The sequence below is a fragment of the Podarcis liolepis genome, assembly GCF_965112155.1.
Source record: "Podarcis liolepis genome assembly, chromosome: 2".
Classification (NCBI taxonomy): Eukaryota; Metazoa; Chordata; class Lepidosauria; order Squamata; family Lacertidae; genus Podarcis; species Podarcis liolepis.
Genome location: NC_139555.1, coordinates 41,775,090 through 41,797,418, shown reverse-complemented (window position 1 = coordinate 41,797,418; position 22,329 = coordinate 41,775,090). Strand labels below are relative to the sequence as shown.

Genomic DNA, 22,329 nt, shown 5'->3' with positions numbered 1-22,329 from the left:
ATGATCTCTCCCAGTGGCTTCATATAGATATTAAAAAGCATGGGGGAGAGGACGGAACCCTGAGGCACCCCACAAGTGAGAGCCCAGGGGTCTGAACACTCATCCCCCACCACCACTTTCTGGACACGGCCCAGGAGAAAGGAGCGGAACCACCGTATAACAGTGCCCCCAGCTCTGGTTTGCAGCGCTACAAGGAAGTTTGCTGGTTGAAAAACCCAACAGACTAGTCCTTTCAGTCTTTTGGCAGCCACCTTCTTGGCTTTTACTTTGCTGCTCTAAGCTTGTACATCTAGGTGATGCTCTTCTTGGTGAGGCAAACATCATGTGTGGATTGACACACAGTGGCACTGTTGGCTATCTGAGTATTCTCCCCACACTATATAAAGTAGTCATTGCCACCTGTAAGACAGGTATTTTATTGTGGCTCATTGCAGTTCAGATGATATGACTTAATCTTGGGGGTTGATGATGTGTGAAGGGTATTAATATGTGGCAAGGGTTGGACTTCATGATTTTCTAGTCCCTTCCAGCCCTATGACTATTCCATGAAGAATTAGCTCCTTTCAAAGACTAGTTCAGGGATCGGCAAGGTTTACCTTGCCTAGGGCGGTTCACTCCAGTGGAGATCCCTCCGTGGGCCAGATCACTCACCCACCTCCCTGTGATTTCCGGCATCTGTGTATGCACAGACGCGATTTCTGGAGCCGTAGAAGCAAGTCCCCGCGTTGCACTGGTTTAGCGCAGCACGCGGGGACTCGCCAAGTGGGCAGCTCGGTTCAGGGGTGGCTCATGGGCCGGTTAAAAGACCCCCGTGGGCCACTTGTGGCCCATGGGCCTTAGGTTGCTGACCCCGGACTAGCTCTACCACAGCTAGCATTCATTCCATAAATAGAAAGTGTAAAAATGCTTGCAGTATCATGCCTTAACTTCCCTGCATTGTTGCTCAGAAAGTCAGATAGGAATAAGCCAATCTTGTGCTGAAGCAAGCATAAGCCATTTTCCAGCACTCGAGCTATAAAGCGGCAATGTAAGTAGTAAAGGGCTGCAGGGCCATTAGCCCCACTTCCATTGTTGGGCAGCTTGTGCCAGCTTCCCCTAGAATAACTTCTGCAGCAGGAAACATTTCCTATTCATGGAGGCCCAAGGTTCACAAATATGCAGGAAGCCTAAATGAGTAGAAAAGATCTCCCACCACAGAAGGACCCAGGAAAGTTGGTATAAACTGTGCTTGATGAGAAGGAATGGAAACATATGGAGAAGGCTGGCAATCTTGTGATTCATCACTGTCACCCTGATGGAGCAAATACTTCTTAATTGTACCATAAGCTTTTCTTCTCTAGTCATGCCATGTCCTTAGTCATTGGAAATTGATGGGGCTCCACCTTGCATCTTGGGACAAGCATGGGCGCCACCAGAAAGAAAAAAAGCATGATAATTCATCATGTCCCTGATCAGAGGCTGGAATAATTGTAGCATGTTCTGCAATGGGGTCCTCCATGGCACCAGGGAAGCTAACAGGAACATATTTTTATCCACACTAATACCAAGTAAGTCCCCATCACATTCACATTAATGGGGCCACTGAAGAGGTGTGTCCAACTTCATGTCAGCATGTTACCAGATATAAGTATATGCAGATTACAATATCACTAGAAAGTACCAATGCTGAGCAATTTCTTTTCTTTGCCAGTAAAAGCTTCTTGGTTAAAACTCAATCACTAACAGAAGATGATACCCACAATATCCTTGAATGTTGGAGGAGCAGAAAATGTATTGGAAGGAAATCAGTTTTTATTTTTTTAAAACAATAGGAACGGAACCTCACACAAGATTAAGTAAAAATATTGTAGGATGGGAGAAACAGGAAACCTGAAGCTTCCATAAAACCTGTAACATGTTTGAACGTTTGACTGCTGAAATCAGCCTTAACCCATTTGAGGGCCATAAGCATAACAGAAAGGATGGACAAAATGAGCATCAAGGCTTTTTCCTTTATCTGACTCGATTCTACATTCCCATTGTAACCCAGAGGAGGATGAGTATTGTGATTGTCACTTGGACATCCCAGCAGAAAAATCTGTCTCAATGCAGAGGAAGAGGATTTTAAAAATAAAATAAGAAACATCCCTGAAAAGCACTAAAAAGTTGTGAATACTCCAAACAAGACAGCTGCCTCCCTCACCTACTCCCTGAAGATTTGTGTTACTCTGTCCTCAGGGACCTGTGAATTATCTGACTGGTGTTTCAAAACTGCACAAGTAAGTAATAGGTAGCTGTTATAGAAACTGCTAAGAGACATGCTTCCTCAACCAACTCTGTAGGTACAAAATGACCTGGGGAAACTAGCCAGTGTTCAGTTTCAGAAACACAGGTGTCTGATCTCAGCTCTTGAAACTGATAATTGATAAACTGGGCAACTTGAATGTGTCATGGAAGGTGTCAAATGTTCACACGCTCACAGCCTGAGAAACTGAGTTGTTTATGTGATGATGGCAGGCCAAGAGTCAAACAGCACAAGATCTGACAAATTATTTCCAACTTTCCCATGTGACTGCATGTGGCTGAAGCAGACCACTGATTTCACAATGCTTACCACAACATCATTGAAGACACATGAGATGTAATAGCTATATGCAGCAAAATACTGCAAGGAAAATTTAAAAATTCCATGGTGAACAAGGCCCTTCAGCTGGACAAAATATATGGAAGCCCCATATTCCAGTTAACAAATTATGGTCTGCAGCCAGAGTACTAGTGAAGCAAAATGAACTACTGTAACTGAGCCATGAGCCTTTATTCACTTCAGATAAAACAAGGCAGTCCATTGATGTACCACTAACTTAAAGAGATTATTAGCCTGTGAACTTTTCTTTTGGAGAGGGGGAGAGGCAGAAATATCCCACTATCTTTTTACCCTTTATTTGAAGAGTGGAGTCCATACCCTCAGTGTGACTCATCTTGGCATTGCTACAATATAAAACACAGCTTTCCCACCCTTCTTCCCCAGCACCAACTAAAATTGACTCCGGGGAGCTCAGGAGAATGCTCAGAACAGTGGAGCCAAATGCTTCCCTAATGGAACAATCACTTAAGCGTGATGTTGAATTTCTCCCTAAGGTTACAAAGTTATATAGTTATGCATTTGGGAAATACATAATGTTGTGGTCAACAGGAAAAGACAAGTGAGGTGGAGCATTTGGAGATGGGATCCTGGCCATTAAATAACTATAAGCCGCTGAAGAGATCCTTGACTTGCTAGTTGTGACCAGCATGCAGAATTATTAGGGCATGCATTTCCAATACTAAGCTCAGATAATGCATTGCTTGAAACAAGTGTCCAGTTTTGGTCATTCATATCTGAGAAGAATATGTTGAAACTGGAACTAATGCGGAAAATAGCAAATAGGATAAGTAGGGACCCAAAACGTTTTGTGTTCAGAGGGTTACAGAGCTGGGCCAGCTCAGCTTAGGAAAAATGAATGGAGATACACCATTGTCGTAAATATTCTTATTGTCTCTAGTCTCTATCTGGGTTTATTGGTGAGGACTGTTACTTTTCCTTAGTCCTGTGACATCATAACTGTGTGCATAATGGAGTGCAAAATACCTGGCTTTGCCTGGGGATTGTGTCTGGTCCTGATCTGCATAGATGCTTGCAATATGTTTGATGCATTTTATTTACATTCTTCACTTGTGCCTTTAAGATGAAAAATTATATCTGGAGCAGCCATGAAAACTACTGAAGGCAGCATTACAGGCTCATGGATTTGTTTGTGAGTTTGTGCTGTGAAGCTACCATAGCGAGCAAGCGAGCAAACCCTTGATTTTGCCTGTGTTTATTCCTGTGAGGCTGCTGCTTGGAAGATTTCCAGTCTCCTCTCACTTCCTTGGGATTATCAAGGTCTAACAAAAATATGGCATGCAAAAATATGCAGCAAATTCAGGAAGGCTGCCTGCCTGCTTCCTCCCCCCCCCCTTAAGACGAGCCACTTCAGGATGGGAAATTTGGGATTCAGAAGATTGGGGGGGGGTATTCAGCACCTCCTGCCTACTACCACTTTGACACCCCTTCTCAAAGTGGATTTTCTCTTTTTTAAAAAATAGAACTGTTATTTTAAACATTAATCTGTTGATTGTATGAATGCTTAATTGCTTAATCAATTACTATATTAACATGACTTAAAGCTGCATATGAATAAAACATTATCTCGGAAGAAGAAGGAAAAAACACTTTTTCAGACACATGCCACAACAGACATCTCAGAAGAGGCAGAGGTGGGGGACTCTATAATATCTAAAATTACTGCTTGTGAAGTCCAGTTTGGATTAATTACAAACGAAGCAGTGGAAAGGACATTAGATTTTTTCCCCTCCTTTTGAGAATATTGAATTTCTCATAAAATCCTTTGTGAGCAAAGCACCATTTTTAAGGCACTAAATGAGATCTAAGCAGGAGCAGCAGATGGACTTATATGGCCAAATACTGATCAATAAATACTGAAAGAGAAACCCTTTCCAAGAGAATGTTGAAGCATCCCTCCCCCTTTTTTGCTTTTACACATGTAAGCAATGTGATGAGGCAGCCCACAATCCCCACGCTTAAAGACTAGTGACAATAGAGAGCCCATGTAGCTCAGTAGGAAGAATCCTTCCTGGGAAAGGGCACTCAATAATAGACTGACTTTTCCCTTTGAGTTGTGTGATTTATTTTGACATAATACACAAGGCAAAGAAAGAGGAATTCATTAGGGTGAAATAGATTGCTACATAACTGCTAAGATGAAAATAAAGCCACTGGCAGAGAAAATGGAGGAAAGGGATGCCTTAAAGACACAGGTATGCAACAAAGTGGTGGCATGTGGCTATAAAAGAAAGTCAGTCAGTAGCCTCAGTTGCTTTTTCTCAAGCCTACTGGGTTGGACAACTGTATACCAATTAGTGCAAGTTACCTCCATATAAACCATAGCTTCATAGACTGTGACAAAGATGGTTTACTCCCATCTCCCAAGGTGGGTTATGGAGGTGCAAATACTGATTTATCAGCAGGAACTATTTAAATAAAATGGGCATGTAAACGTAAGTTAAATCTGAATCTATTTCTTATGCCATTAAGATCGGCCTGCCTCTGACGCTATTCTTTTTTCAGTATAAGGATATATGGGATAAAAGGATAAAAAGGACGAGTGTGGGAAATGATAGTTTATGGGTTCTTGTTTGGGAAGTTCTATCTAGCCAACTCAATAGAATTCCTCACTGTCTCTTCCTCTTCCGGCATATAGACATTTGTGCATTATCTATATGAGACATCATTTTACCGGTGACCTAAAAATCAACATGTTTACAGAAACTTGTTTGAAAAGTTCTGTATACCCCACTTGATACAGTTTCTTATTCCTGTCTCTGCCCCTTTCTCTTTCTGCATAGATATTTGCACATCGTTCTGCTAGTGACTTAAAGTTAGCAAGAAAATAATCGCTAAATTTCAAACCAACAGTGCATACAATAGTGTATACAACCAGAATACATCACTCTTTGCCATCACCTCCGGCCTCACCAGTTTAAGATGACAAGAATACCATGAACATCAGTATGGATGCCCCAGCTGAGCTATATGATAGTCACTCAGGTTATTGTCTTCCATGAGTATCTCTTCTCCACCACCTGAATTATGATATTATCTTCCACCAGACTTAGTAATGGGAGAGTAATTCAAAGGGGTGCTGTGTGATGCATGCAAAAGCATTTCTCTGTCTCTCTTTTTCAACTGAGTAGCTACAATCCAATGCAGAGTGTTGACTTCAACAAGCTTAAATCCAAACATTTCTTTGTTTCATTCTGACCAGTGTCTTTATTATTTTTGGTGATCCTTTCAATATGAAAGGATAAAGAAAGGCCTCAACCATCTTTTCCTACTCAAGTTTAACTTCGAAACACTTTGTCATATTGTATAACTTTGGCTAATTAAATAATCTATGGCCTTTTATACTTTGGGACGGGGAGTGTTGTTTTTTGTTTGTTGCCATGTTACATATTTTTGTGTTTTTATATTGCAAACTACTTTGCGATCCCTGGGTGAAGGGTAGTATAGAAATTTAAATAATTAGCTAACTAGTTAATACCACTTTAGCTTATCTCTTGGTCTCAATGAAAACTCATGGCACTTCTACTTGGAAGTAAGTCCCACTATGTCCAGTCCTTTTTATTCCTCTTATCTATGCCTTCTCCATTTGTATGTACAGTATTTGTTTCAACAGAGTGTTGAAGAAATACAATTTATTTATACAGAACATTATGGGAGACCTTGTACATTACTGCTTTCCCCCTTTCTAATAACGCAGTTCTCCCTTCTGGTTGCTGCATCACTGGGATCTGAAATCTCACAAAGATTCCAAGATTGCTCTGTTGAGTAGGCAATAGGTTGTTAAGCACCAGGTATTGAACTGGAGCAAAACAGACACATGACACCTGCGGCCTTTCAGCTATAGAGTGCATCCTCCAGGTCTGGAATTGGGGGCATAGCCCCAGTCTGATCCCAATGTTGACACAGAATTTCATGTACCATTTTGTCTTTCTCTCTCCAAATCCTGCTATGTGAGATCACCACAGTTTGATTTAGCTATCTAAACTAATTTTATTGTGCAAACATGGCCATTTAAGCATTGGCTGGTGGGGTTGGTTGTTTTGCTTCTTGAGTACTGCTGCTATGGGGTTGGTTTATCTGCTATGTTTATAAATGTTATTAGCTGCTTTGAGGTCACTAGCTGAATGTGGTAATGTATTTGACCAATCTTTATTTAAAGGTTTAATGTACTGACATGTTTGAAGGAATTATGCCTCAGAAACATTTGTGCCAATAAACCTGGAAAAAATACTACCTGCCTGCCTGGATGATTATACTCTAGACAGTATCCTACTATATGACTAGAACTGTTTTGTGGAATTTGCCATCTGAAAAATAATAGTTGCAACTGTAGATTTCTCTTTGATATTTGTGTAAAGGCAGATGCAAATGCTGCATTTAGCTTCTCTGCTATATTTCAGGATTAATGGGTGCTCCCCATACACCTTGATAATCCAACTTCTCCCTTGGCTCCACCCTCAGAGTTCCTTGGCCTACTGGAATCACTCAGTGGAAATTCAGATGCTGCCTGTGCACAGGTCAAGTATTTTAGGTTACAATCTTCATCCTAATTGCCAGTGCCTGCTTCCCCCTATCTCTTATTAATAGCTGTCATTCATTGCAATTTTACCTTTAGCCCCAATGCCAAAGCTGAATGTGCTAGCAGAGATTCATTGCTGGCATCTTCAGGAACTTGCTAAAGAGCGCCAACTTCAAAATAAAAATAGAAAGTGATAAGACCCAGAAATTCCAAGTGCAGAGTTGGTACTACATAGTGCAATGGTGGGAACAGAGAAAATTCTAACACTACCTGCTAACTGTACAATGACAGTTCTGCCTTGTGATGGGATATCTGAAAAAGACCACACAGTGAAACAAAATCTGCGTAATGGTACAGTGACATGTTTGTTACTCTTGTAGAGTTTTACTTATCCTGTAAAATACAGTCATAGCAACAATGATAGCTTATGTGCTAGGTTTAGTTCAGTTTTGCATTTCCCTTTATCATGTTTGTTGTCCCTGAGCATATGAAATATATAATGCTGGCACATAGTTGGTGGTTTCTTCTCTTCTGCTTCAGATCTTTCTATGCCTTGTAATATGCTTATGAGCGCATGTCTTGCTTCAAGCATCTTTATAGGTCCTTGGCCTGTCTCTGAAACAGACCTCCCTTCCTGTTGTCCTTTTGCTGCCCCATACTAAACAAGTTGTCCAGAGACAGTGCAGATAAATAAGCTACCATAAATAAGATTTCCACTGGAGCAGGAATTCTTTGGTAATGCTCACTAACTATGAATCACCCTTCCCTAGTCTAGCTGTTCTGTCTGCAACATATATAATTGGCTGCAGAATCTGGATAATCTTCCATTAATTTGAAATCAGAAAACAGAGTACACACACTTCATGCAATCACAATGAATAGATATTATATTGGGTGACAATAAACTAATTCATTGGGATGCAGATGACTGCAATTTGCTCTCCCCATGCCAATGTGATCTTGCTAACAAGTGTTAATGATAACTGGGAGTGTACTTGCCAAAATCTCATTTTTTGCATTGCTTATTCATGGAGAACTTTGGCTGCTGCTATGAGACTATGTGCCCCTTCCAGCTTTCCTTAACTATATCTAACTGGCAGCACATGAAATGCTTAATGAACCATTTTGAGAAAACAGGGACATTTGATGAAGTGACACAGTGAAAGAGGGTCCTAACTGCACTCCTTGAAAGTGTGACAGCTTCTCATGTATTCCTGTGAGCAGAACCTTGATGGTAAGGGTGGACACAAAGAGGGACATAGCCACACATGCATTTATACAGATTCATATCTACACAGTGGTTTTTAGTTGGTTTATTTTATTTCAGGTATGCAACGGAGGAGCAATCAACACTGAGACTGCAATCTAAAAGGGGGAAGTTTGTATTATTAGAAGATGACATGAAAAAGACATCAGGACCCTGGACAGCGCTTAGGGAGAAAATGGGAGAACAAGAAAGACAAGGGAGAGTGCCATCCATGACTTTGTGGATTTTGCAGGCTGATCCTGAAGAAGAGTCTCTCACCCACATTCTAGCTTTTCTGACTGTTTTTACAATTTTGTGTAGGTTTCTGTGGGATAAGTCATCAGGTTAACCACTACACTTTGAAATGAATAGGATATGTGTATCAGAGACAAGCATGTAGGTAAACATTCTTTTTTGGCTTAAAAAGCAATGTCTAATGCAACTCTTCACTTGCATGCTATCACATGTGCTCCTTATGCTATGCTGGAACAAATGCCATTGCCATATGTGGGGAATGTGTATTGTCATGTTATTAATCTCATTTTCCCGACTCTTGTCATCTACCTGTCTTCATGTCCCTGTCTTCTCTTTGCTTACTTTCATTTGACTTAATCATCATCCACTTTTTCTACTGAAACACACACAAAACAGCTTACAAAAGAGTTTCAATTAGGTGCAATAAAAATATAGACATGCAATACAAAACACACAGAAAATACTCTATATTTTTCAAGTCTCCTGCTCCAACTCCCTACTGTTCTTTGTGTTTTTCTCTCATAATATTGCCCTGCTCATTTTTCATAGATGGCAGGCATCCTCAGTGAGATAACTGATTTCTGGAAGTTACAGGATTGCTCTGGTAGAAAGGGGCTGCTTCATTTATAGCTCACTAATGCTAGCTGTTGAATAGTTAAGGACTTGTATAATGTTTGCATCCATTCAAGTGAGATTCCTGTGCTCCTAACACTATTTACACTAACCTACAACCTAAGCAGCAGATGTTAGAGAGCAAGAAACTTGAGGGTTGTTTATTTTATATGTGTTTAGATGCAGAGCCTGATGTAATATTCCCCCAATATAAAATGGAATTTGAAACACATATTCCTCATTTCACAAAGCATATGTCTTAAGAAACCAAAATACTATTTGGAAGTATTGTGAGCACAATAATATATGATCCAAGTCCTCCCATTGTGTATATTTCTACAACTTTTAATAGGGGTGGGGGGGTGGAAAATCTTTTTCAGCTTGGGGGCCACATTCCTTTCTGGACAACCTTCCGAGAGCCACATGCCAGTGGTGGGCGAGGCCAGAGGAAGATGTAGGTGGAGCAACGAATGCAAATTTTACATTTGTACTGTAGGCTAGCATCTACATGCACCTCCACAGCCTGCTTTGTCCTCTACCCAGGTAAGCAAGAGTCATTATCAGAGTTCAAGGACATATTTCAGCTAGACCAAAAAACAAACAAACTCAAGGAGGGTGTGGAGCAAGGCCAGCTGAGATGTGTGGCCTGGGGAGAGAGGGTGTGGGTGAGTATAGACTCTGCTTCTTAGGGACATTTGTTGCAGAATTGCCCCTGACAGTGGAAGGGGCCAATGAAAAGAGGCAACTTTTATCTGAGGTGAAGTAAAGGGTGTGAGGGGGAAACAGGAAATGAAGCATTCTGACAGTGCTTGTCCACACCTCTACTTGCCCCACTTTCCTCCAGGAAAACCTACAGTTTATAGCTGAATTAGACATTATTATTATTATTATTATTATTATTATTATTATTATTATTATTATTATTATTACCCTGCCCACCTGGCTGGGTTTCCCTAGCCACTCTAGGTGGCTTCCAACAAAACATTAAAAATACAATAAAACATCAAACATAAAAAACTTTTCTGCAGATTGTTGTTTGCTTTGATTCAGTGGCAAAGAGTGTTTTCCAGGGAAACCAGTGGGGAAAATGCAAAACTGTCTGCACCCATACCTAGAAAGCAGGGGACAAGCAGAAATGTGGATGAGCACTTAAGAGTCTTAACTGATAGTATTCCAATGGGGATAAACTCCTTCATTTGGTTTCATGAATCACCAGGAAATCACATTGGCTATATATTGCGCACTTTATCTGATTCTTCAAAAACAGAGAAACTCAATGGCCAAAACAAATTGCATTGTGCAGAGTTACAGAATAAGGTTAACACAATTTAAATGAAAAGGAGCAAGGAAATGCAAAACCTGAGCAATTCCTGCTGTCAATAATCAGCCATGCTAGTTTGGGGTTTTTGTTTTGTTTTGTTACTTAATAGCAGAAATCCTGCAAAGATTGTCCAAGGGTAGCTTGGCACAAAGAACACCTGCACCCATGGTTTTGCTAAGAAGAAGAAAGAAATGGGAAGAAGCAATCTTCTGAAAAAAAGTTTACAGTTACCGTATTTTTTGCCCTATAGGATGCACATTTTCCCCTCCAAAAATGAAGGGGAAATGTGTGTGCGTCCTATGGGGCGAATGCAGGCTTTCGCTGAAGCTTGGAGAGCGAGAGGGGTCGGTGTGCACCGCCCCCCCCTCTCCAGGCTTCAGGAAGCTGTCCGCAGCCTGTTTGCCCGAGCGCGGGGCGCACTGAAGCAGAGTGCCCCGTGCTTCAGGAAGCTAACTGCAGCCTAGGGAGCCCTGTGGGAGTTCCTGCGGCGGGGGCAGGGGGAATAATTTTTTTTCTTTATTCCCCCCCCCCCAAAAAAACTAGGTGCGTCCTATGGGTTGCGCGTCCTATAGGGCGAAAAATACGGTATTTTAGACCATTTTTGTGTTTATGCGTGTACATAGCTGTTACCCAGACCTGCATGTTTTGTGACCCACCAAGCCAAAAATTCCCACCATTAACCTAAAACATTCCAACAGGGCTCAATAAATGGCCTGGTTCCTGCCCCCCTATTATCCAGGTACAGCAAAATCCAGGAGATTGTCAAATACCCAAAGCAGACCACAGTATATCACTGGTGGGCTGTGCTCAGCTGTAGTACATCACAAAACGTGCAGGCCTGGTATAGATACTCAGTTTGTCATTCCAGAAACTCAACCCAACTTTGGTTTGCTTAAAATATGGTAAGTGAGAACAAAGCTACTATCAGAACCATGGTTTCAGATCCTGGCTTGTTCTTCTATGAAACCTAAAAGTTGTTGAGCCCTCTCGCTCGCTCTCTCTCTTACAAAAATGCCCCCAAAACATGATTTTTCAACTGACTTGCCTAAGATCCAGGACAGAGCGCCGCCCCCCGGATGTCAATTCCACCTTTGAAATCATGGTCGCATCACAGGGAACTATGATTTGCTTAAAAGCAAAAGAAGCAGCTTTCTCTCTCCTCCTGTAGCATGTGAGAGGGGAGGTGGGTCTATGAGCCTGAGGGCAGGCTTGTTCACATAGTGGGAAACACTGCAGTTATGTCAGAACTGTGCCTGATAATTAGAAAGAAGGTGGCTTTGCTTGTAGACTGAGAAAAATGGATTATACATCTGCACAGACAACTGCCATGTGAATTAACTGCTCAGAGTGTGCCTATTTTTCCTTGATACATAAATGGTGAGCATCTGGCAAAAGCAGGGTAAGCTCCCTTAAGTGGATGTTATTTTGTACTGCGCATTCTCAGTGGAATGAAAGCAGTGCAAGCAAACTTAACAAAGCAATGGAACAGTGTGTGAAGCATTTGTGAGGAAGATCCTGGTACAGGGAGCGCCTGCATCATGGGTAGGCCTATGGCCGGAGAGCTCTTGCTGATTATGCTGAAACAAGAGCATATTCCCATCCCATAGTTTGGAGAATATGCTTTGCCACTATTTTATAAACTGAAATGTGAGGCTGAGATGACTCATCCAGCTGAGTGCCATACCAGAAAAATAAATCACCAAAGCCCAGGAACCTGCGGAATGTCAAAAACCTCAAATCACCTATTTGGTATTCAATGGTATAGCATATCATGTACCTATGCTTCCACCCCCAAACAATCTCCCGGTGAATTGATACTTAGCACTTGCAGCACAACCACACCACAAAGGATAGCTCGGAGTGGGAGGGGGGGAGGGCACATGTATCCTAGTGCAAAGAAAAACCAACACAAGATCACAAACAGCTCCAACTAACACAGTACTAAACACAATACACCGATGAAAAGTAAAGTCACCAGTGATAAAGCCATAACATGAAGATGCAATTTTTCAGAGGGAGTTATATCAGGGAATTGCAATGATAGTAGCTTATTTCATGAAGCTGCAGTTAAGCTGGGTTAGATAGAACCATCTCTGTTTACAGGTAAACTTACTGAGATATTACAGCTGGTACAACAGCTTTGGTCCAAATGTGTGTGTGTGTGTGTGTGTGTGTGTGTGTGTATACACATGCCAAGAGACGTGCCTGCAATTACAACATCTAAAGCAGTGATGGGTCAGATAAGCGAGAAACAGGTATACATAGTTATGGCTCTTGCATGCAAATAGCAGTATTCATTAATGGGTTAAGAAGACATGCATTCCTCAAGCCCACCAGTGCATCTTCACTTGCAAAAGGTTTTTTTTAAAAAAATAATAATAATACACACATTTAAGTATTGCTGAGTACATAAGAAATGCCATGGCTGAATCAGGCCAAAGACACAGCTTGTCCACTTGTAAACATTCAAAATAATTAACCTAAATCAAAAAAGGCCAAACCAAGTGGACACAGGATGAAAAGCTGCCACACACTAAGGCACAACTATGCAAAGAGCTTTGCCAAGTCTCAAACAGCTCAAATAGCGAAGGCACAGCTTTCGGATACAATCTGAAAGACACTTATTTGGAAGATAAGTCCCATTCATTTCAGTAGAGCCTACTTCAGAGTAAACACATTTAGGATTGGGGAGTGTATTAAAATAAATAAATAAACCCAGCTCCTTTTATTTAAGCATTCATGCACAATATTTTTTCCAAGGAAAACCTGAAAGTTGCTTTTCTAAAATAATAAGGTTTGAAAATAAAGAATAGTTGTAATTGATTACATTACTGCAGAAGATTCAGCATTCTGTAGGGGCAAATCAATTCTAGAAAGGCTCCTAATTAAACAGTGAGAGTTGGCAAAACTGGATAAAGCTAGATAGCAGAAGCTCATTCACCACTTTCCTGCCTTGCACATGGCCACTATCACTTATCAATTTTATGCTCCATTTTCTCCCCTCTGCCTTCCTGCCCTGTCAAACCAGGCCTGCATATCTAAGCAAAAATCCCCCGTAACTTCCTCTGGAGTAGTGGAAATGACAATAATATGTAGCCAGTCAGGAAAAAAATGGAAAAGCCTGGGACAAAGGAAGAGATGCTTCTGGGAATCTCTCTATAGGTCCCAGTGGCTATTACCTTCAACTCAGTGCTTTGTGCTTTCCATTCCTGTCTGACCTGTCTCCCATCCAATGAAATCCTTGAAAGGGCAGACACACAGGAAGTTTACATAAGTCCCTTTTCTGAAGGTTAGTTCCTGGTTCATATGTGGTGTTCGCTTTCCTCTCAATTTTGTGCCGTGCGTCTACATACCACCCTGTCCAACGGGAGAGCATAATCCTATGGGCTCTACCTCCACCTCAGTAAACTTTATTTGAATACACAAAACACAGATAATACACACATATATTGGTTCTTCTGTGACAGTTCCACAGAACTCATACTGCTTTTGGATGACACTTGTAGAGAAAGGTTTTCTTCCATTGAGTTAAACAGCAAGAAACGTCAGGAAAATAAAGGTGTGTTTTTTTTCTTTTTCTTTTTAACAACTTGTGAATGGTGAGCATCCATGGGAACAACAACAGCAACAAGGATGGATATATATGAAACAGCATGTTTCCACATACAGTACATTGTTTCTGTAGAAATAATATATCCATATACATCTATAATATAAATGTACAACAATCTCACAGTGAATCAGCAGGAAACAATGTTGGGTTATCAAGGTGGCTTGTGCCTGCCCAGCAGTACAGACCACCATCAATGCGCTAATGTGCCACAGAGTGAGGTGGACCCTGGAAGAGACTTGGTGGTCAGTGAGCCTAGAAGCTGTGTCTTAGAACCAGGGAGTGGCCCAGCACAGAATAGGCTGCCCCTCTCTCCCCTCAAGTCTTTCGAGGTGGCTAACTCACTCTTCAACAATCTGAAGGCAACAGAATGTGCACAAGAAAGTTAAAAACAAGAATCCACACTATATTGAAAGGAAAACCCACCCAAAGAGGCAACAGAGTGATTAAAAGACGAGTCATCAAGGTCCCAGTAACAACAAGTTCCTGAATGTTAGCTGTGAGCATCAGCATGATGCTAGATGGTACGTATGGCATGTATAATTTGCTATTGACATAACCACATCAGCACACTCAGGATTGTACTGCATACACATATAATGTTACACAGAACATACATATTGCAGAATATGGATACTGACATGTTTTCTTATTTGTATAGCATATTATATATGTCTGTATGTTATATATCTATCTATCTTTATATCTCTCACAGATTAGGTAGACACACAAAAATATATGACCCTTAAGGAAATCACTTTATAAAATACTTATAATATTGGGGGAAATATATCTGAATACAGTGCACTCCTATTATACTGAATATGCTGATGCACATTCAATAGATGTAGTGAATAATATGAGCAGCAACCTTATAGCACAATCTACAAGGAGCATCTCATGCAGAAATCCCACTGAAAGTGTAGGGGACAAGAAGTAGAGGAGAACAAAGGCCATGTAGTCCAGTGATCTGTTTTGTGATTGATCCATGAATCCTGACTGGACCATGAATCCATGGGCACTCTAAAGACCAGTTTGTGCAGTCCAGGTTGCACCATGTCACAAGCAAAGAGCAAGTGAACCACAGAAGGCACTGCCAAAGTAAACATCTCTAAAGGACAGGTGCACGAGAGCCCAGTGGTGTGTTCAAGAGGACAGCAAAGCAGAGCAAGGCAAAACAAAACAAAGCTCCCCAGGCTGCTAGACAACCTGACCAGGGAAGCCCCTAGTCCAACATCAAAACACTTCCCATTGAGCTGTATAAAAGGAATAAGGACACCCCCGTCCCCATCCACCCAACTTTAGCTAGACGGCCTTGGAAGAATTGCAAGATAACTTTCGGCAAGTATAAGAATGCATATGCTTGTGTAATATAGCCATTGGAGCTGCAAAACATTTTCCCTATTATGAAATTTCAGTGGGGTTTGTGCATGAGACATTTCTGTTAGATTTGCTCATAATTATTTGCATCTGTACCAAACCATTAGCTTAATCTGCTCTAAACATTTTTTCCCCATGTGGTACACATGTACAGTATAAGTGGAGCATACTCTGCTTCTAGGGCAGCATCCCAGTTTTGGAATGGTGCCACTTTTCTATCCCATGGCTATGGTGGCATTACACTCCCTTCTGTTTTCTTGGGAAATGGTGGCAAGGAAGGCATTTTGCATCCATTTACACAGGAAAACGCAGAGCAATTTATCCTGTCGGACTGCAAACAGCAATTGGCTCATGTCTGTCTGCCAGTCTATACCTCTCCCAGGCCCAAAATGCCACCTGTCCCTCTACAGGTTTTAAGAGCCCACCAATGGCACATTTTTTGAACTTGTAACTCCATGTTCCATCATAAACCAATGCTCTTCCACACTCTTACTGGAATCACACACAAACCAACTTACAAGTGAGAGATTGACTCAACCCCATCTTTTCTATTTAGCAAAAAATGGTTTCCACTGTACCCTTGCTGTGTCCTCTTCCTAACGTGACAAACCCAGAGGAGATGAAATTATGGAAATCTGGACCTCCGCTTCGATAAATATCCTTTCCATAGTGACCTGTCAAGGAAAGATGAGAAACAGCATGTCACATTACTATCCATTTCTTTTTATTTGTTAATTTTTATTCCACCAAATGCACAGATAACTTCTAAACAGCATTGTTAAAACATATTATAACAGAGAGTGCACAGTTAAAATACACAATAAAACAATCCCATTAAAACATAAACATCCATGATTAAAAATATACAGTAAAACTGTCCTATTAAATCCATAGCAATTAAAACAGGGCAACTGGGTCAAGTGATTGAGGGAATGCCTGTGTAAACCGGCATGTCTTCAAAATCCAGTTAAACTGGACCTCCTGCATTTCACCAGTGAGTGCACCACAACACTGGTGCTACTAGTAAAAAAGCCACAAGTTCACAATCATCAGACTGTGGTATGGCTAACCTGGTTTCAGCCTTAATCTGGTCCAGAGTTGTTTAGGGCTTTATATGTAAGTAACAAGACCTTAAAACTGGCTTTATGCCACAGCAGATCCCTTAGCGCTGGCAAAGCACTATGTAGGTTGTAGAATCCTGCACCAGCTGCAGCCTCTAGAGACTAGCGACAAAAGAAGTGCCAAATAGATAACAGAATTGTAGAGTTGGAAGGGACCCTGAGGTCCAGTCCAACCCCCTAGTCCAACCCCCTGCAATGCAGGAATATGCAGCTGCCCCATACAGGGATTGAACCTCCAACCTTGGCGTCATCAGCAACACGCTCTCACCAAATGAGCTATCCATGCTGCAATAATAGTATGCATTGCAGAGTCCAAATGTGAGCTTGAAAGTGAATGAGTCACAATAGCCAAGCTATCTTTGTCCAGCTGGTGATAAGTGCTCTTTGCCATAGAGCCCACCCTGTTCCAAGAGCACTCTTAAACTATGTACCTGTTCCTTCAAAGGGACAAGTTCCCAATTCTCAGAGCTGGGAAGCACTCACTCATAACTTCTCTGTCTTAGCAGGATTCAGCTTCAGTCCTCTACTGCTTTGAGGCACTGGTTCACTCTCCTGGCTCAGATGTGTTCTAGAAACATAGCAATGGTGTCCTCCCTGGGTTGGGAGTAGGGCAAAATGGTGATGAGGCTGGGGTAGTTCTAGGTTAAGACTAGGGGAGCTCCAACTCCCATCAGGCAGCATGGCCAATGGTTCTAAGTTCAAAACATATTCTAGTTGGGTGAAGGCTGTGTTCGATTGATGCTGCATTGTGGGCAACACTCATGTTGAATCTTGACACCAGAAGAGTCACATCTTTTGTGGTTTGTTGACTGCGCTGAAATGCTCCCTTTAAGAAACACCATCTTCCCTTTCCTGGGCACTTCCTCTATTGTGTTCCTTGAAGCAGATATGGCATATAGATCCTAGAACCCCAGTAAATAAGTTTTAACAGAGTGCCCCTACTCAGAAGAAGGTGGGGTGGAGGCCCATAACTACAGTCATGATTATGCCCATGCTTTTATTTTACTCTTTGGCTATAAATGATGGGAGAAGTAGACCATTGGAAGAACAGATTTGGCTCAGGGATCACCGCATCCCAGCCACTGTTCTGGATGCCACACTCCAGATGGGAGCGGTGTGGATACCCGAACAAGTGAGCCATAATCTATCAGCAAGCCTACCCAGGCATATAATTTCATTACCTATATTTGTTTAAAATGTTTTAATGATTTTATGTGCATTTTAATAATAATTATTTTATGTATATTTGTTATCTGAATTTCAGCTGCATATTGTTTACAATTTCATTATGCACACCACTTAGAGAGCTTTTTGATTAACAGGTTTATGAACCTTTCTAAATTACTAATTGACTAAATGAAATAATGGGAGTGGGAATAAATGACAAGTACTACAGTGAGCTTGTATTTCAAGAAAATACTGTGGCTTCTGTTTTGTTGCTCCCCTCCCCAACCCCTGCAACTGCAGCCATCCTCAAAACAACCAGGTAGATTGGAGGTCAAACAGAAGAACTGAGCAAAGATATACAGTACCGGAAATAAATCAGTTGGTTCCCCAAATCCCTTTGCCCACCTGCGAGTCCCGGGAAAGTGTCATTGTGAAACATCATTTGTAACATGCATTCTAGCCGAAATCATATTCCTTTAGAAGCGTCATATGAGGATATGCTCCAATAATTATATATATCCCTCTCTATCTAACCCTCAATTACCATTCTTTTCATTGTAAAGCTTTGGTACATGAGCACTTACTTTGAAGGGCTGGGAGGGGCACCAAAGGGCCAAATGTAGCAGGTATTATATAGGGGTTTTTAAAAAAATAAAAATCGCTTCTGCTGCTCTCTGCCTCTGGCCATGTTGTGAGGGACAAAGGGATCCAAGGGGTAGAAGCAGAGGAAGCAATCATATGAAGAAATGAAAATCCAGACATGGGCAAGGCTTCCATTGCATTTCATTTTAAATTAAAGCTCTTCCCACATGCCTTATCCTCCAACCCCATCTCCCATTCTCTTTGCATGGATGTTATTTGTAACCTGTTGTGACTTTCCATGGATCTTTTAGAAGGATACACCATTCTTTCTCTTCCCACCTCTCACACATTCTCATTTGCACATGCACATCCATGTATGTTAGTTCATGCACACTCCAATGGGGAGGTTGAGGTGGTGATATTCCACTATCTTCTATGGACAAGTGGCCACTGGTTCAGCATGTGGATTCTTAAAAAAAGGCCTAAATATTCACATTCTAATTTCACCACCTTAAGGAAACTTCCAGCTTTAACTATAGAGCATGCAAGGCTGCCCTGCAATGAAAGTTATATGTTATTGTTTTTAAATGGACTGGCACGTTCTTCTTCCAACTTAGAGTAGCTGCCCAGCTCTTTTAATGTGTCTATAGAGAGTAAAGTGGTTTTCTACAGTGCTATTTGACTGAGGTTGCATCTCCTGGGTCTATCCTATTACTCACAACTGGGCTGGCTCCAATTGCTATGGTTGGTTCTCCTGAGATCAATTCCGTTCTCTCTGTCTTTCATTTCAAAAGGCAACAACAACAACAACAACAACCAACAAACAAAAAACAAATAAGGAGGTTCTGGAAGACAGCTGTGCCACACTGGGAAAAGAAGAGGTTACCACACACATCTTTCTGCTATCCTTCAAGAGACGGAATTAAATCGCAGAGGAAAATGACTCCCTCCCCATCTGAGGCCAGACAAACCCTCAAATGGATATATATTTTGCTCACCACACAACAAAAGTCAAGCTCTTCAGGGCATTCAGCTGAAAAGGGAAGCACTCCACGGCAAACACACCCTAAGTAAATTGCAAGAGGAACAACCATGGTTGCAAATGTCATTTATATTCCCAGCTCGAGAATAATGGGATTATTAGAGCTGAACTAAGCTCTTGTTATCCACCTTTCAGAAATGTTATTCCTAAACACAGGTTATAAAACAGTGAACTCTCTTTGGGTACTAACATTCCAAGACAGATCTCTGCTATTGCAGGGCTGTATGTACCTATGAAGGGCTTGAATTTGAGTTTACCACAAAATGACACCTTAGGGGAAGGAAAGAGATTTCCTGTGCTTTCAGCTGCCTGCTCCCCACCCCCCATCCATTGTTTGGATAATTTCAGTGACTTGAGAGACAAACAGCACAAACAAGCAGTCCTAAGAAGGTGTGGGTTCTCTCCATGCCCCAGAAAGGGAAGGAGCATCTATTTATACTGTCAATCAAGCGTAGCCACCTTAGAGATTGTAGAGAGACAGCTGCAGCTCACAGCCGATGGTAAATGAATCCCCCAGGGCTAAGGAAGGGCATTTCAAGTGCAGAGGGGCTCAGAGGCAAAACTGTTATCACGGCTGACTACCAAGGATGACCTCAGCTTGAGGAAAATGATCTGCCTAGAGAGGGCTGGATGCTGCAACATCCTTTCCTGCAGGGACTTTATTTCCCCGTCAGCTTTAACATCTTTTTCTGCTTTGCCTTTGCTACACATGGGGAGTGTGAATTAGCACAGATTGCCTGGATAAGAAATGGTACGTGAGGCAGAGGATCCAGAAAGCACTGCTCCATTGAAGAACAAATTGCAGGCAATTATATAAATACACTGGAACAGAATAGACACATGGCGTTATGGGGGCATCCAAGGCTCTCTCTTGGGCTGAGAAGCCTCTGCCCCAGTGCAAGATTTGCTGTGGCTTCTCCATTCACCTGAATAATAGGAAGCCATAAAGAATAACAATTTGGTGGCTCTTCAGATGTAACTGGGCAAAAAGGTAGAACTTTATCACATATAGTAACTTTTTCAGAAACTCAACCTAAGGGTGAGGGTGGGGGTAGGGTTGTCAAACACCTTAGGTTCTATTAAGCTACCAGTATTGGAAGTCTGAAAGGCTGGCAGCTTCAAGATTTTGCTACCCTGCATCCCAAACCCACTATGTTCTTTCTGGCTCCACTGTACACCAACCAACTTTTATTCTGACTCCATCCTACTGGATCTGTCACTGATTCAGCTTGGTCTATGCTGGTTCTGCCTCCTCCGGTCTCACCTTTAGAAATGGAACGACAACAGAACTTGGGGTGATTATACTCTACAGTCTATAGAATTAATTCTGAATTCTTCAGCAAGTCTAACCAAATCCTGTACAGTGGTACCTCGGGTTAAGAACTTAATTCGTTCTGGAGGTCCGTTCTTAACCTGAAACTGTTCTTAACCTGAAGCACCACTTTAGCTAATGGGGCCTCCTGCTGCTGCCACTGCGCTGCTGCTGCGCGATTTCTGTTCTCATCCTGAAGCAAAGTTCTTAACCCGAGGTACTATTTCTGGGTTAGTGGAGTCTGTAGCCTGAAGCATCTGTAACCTGAAGCATCTGTTACCCGAGGTACCACTGTACTCAGATTATTCAAAGATGCATAAGATATTTGATATAATGGAGCATTTCACAGAATTCAGAATAATTTCCTCAAAAGAGAGAGAGAGTGTGTGTGTGTGTAAAAGACAAAGATGCCAGAATTATATGAATAGAAGGGAAAAGGGTCTATAGGCAAGAAAAAGAAATGTAGGTCACAGATGTTCCATCTAGAAGTCCTTTTAGGTTTTGACCCTTCAGCAAGCCTTTTCTTTCCCTTCATCCTGCAACCATGAGGGTTAAAAACAACAACACCCTGTTTATGAAAACAACAAAACCAGAACAAAATATGAGATTTTGAAAATATATTGCAGACATGTATAATGCACGAGCCCTGTTCAACATCCACTATCACTTTGCATTTTTGTGATATAACCATTACTAGAGAACACTGACAGCTATAGGAGATGCCTACTGAGCTTGCAGCTGCAGAAATAGGGATACATTCTCTTAATACAGTTTCAGCTTCTGGTTATGAGCACTTCTGGTTATGTACACTTCAGGTTACAAGTTCTGCTACCCCGGAAGTAGCTGCTCCTGGTTGCAAACTTTGCCCCAGGATGCGAATGGAAATCGCAAGCTGGAGGCGCGCGTGCGCGCAGCGGGAGGCCCCATTAGTGAAAGCACACCTCAGGATAAGAACAGTTTCAGCTTAAGAATGGACCTCCGGAACGAATTACGTTCGTAACCAGAGGTACCACTGTAGTGTGGTCTGTGTTTATGTAATTGGAACCATGCATTACATATTTTCTATATGCCGCACATGGTCATGCTCACATCTTTTCCACTCACCATTTTCCTCTGCTTCGCTACCTGCTTGTTTCACATGTACCCATCCACTTCTGTTCTTCCCTACCTCGACTTGCTCACCATTTCATAAATGAGCTCTAATTTGCTCACTTTCACATCTCACCACCCATCCTTGGCATCACCCAACCCTTCCGGGACTATCTAGTTCAGGGGTAGTCAACCTTTTTATACCTACCACCCACTACTGCATCTTTCTTGATGGTAAAATTTCCTTACTGCCCACCAGTGCTTGATGGAAGTAGGATTCAGCTTGTGCTGTAGAACCCCCTACCGCCCACCTAGAATCCTGAGACTCCCACCAGTGGGCAGTAGGGACCAGGTTGACAACCGCTGATCTAGTTAATGTGACAGGCATTATCAAGAGCATCCTAGTAGGCTGCTGAGAGGGGACACTATGGG

At 41.8% G+C, this 22,329-nt stretch overlaps 1 protein-coding gene and 1 long non-coding RNA gene across 8 annotated transcripts in view; one reads left to right on the top strand and one right to left on the bottom strand.

Annotated features, from left to right (window-relative positions):
- LOC310699613 overlaps nt 1–10,158 on the top strand; it is a 40,397-nt gene extending 30,239 nt beyond the window's left edge. The window contains exons 2-4 of the long non-coding RNA XR_014522156.1: nt 6,128–6,173; nt 7,042–7,158; nt 8,488–10,158. This is a non-coding gene — a long non-coding RNA (uncharacterized lncRNA). The remainder of the gene's footprint in view (nt 1–6,127; nt 6,174–7,041; nt 7,159–8,487) is intronic.
- SHISA6 (shisa family member 6) overlaps nt 1–22,329 on the bottom strand; it is a 261,607-nt gene that overhangs the window by 185,590 nt on the left and 53,688 nt on the right. For all 7 annotated transcript variants that reach the window (XM_083487580.1, XM_083487574.1, XM_083487575.1 and 4 more), the window contains exon 4: nt 16,163–16,258. In XM_083487580.1, coding sequence (XP_083343706.1) covers nt 16,163–16,258 — 96 coding nt within the window. The remainder of the gene's footprint in view (nt 1–16,162; nt 16,259–22,329) is intronic.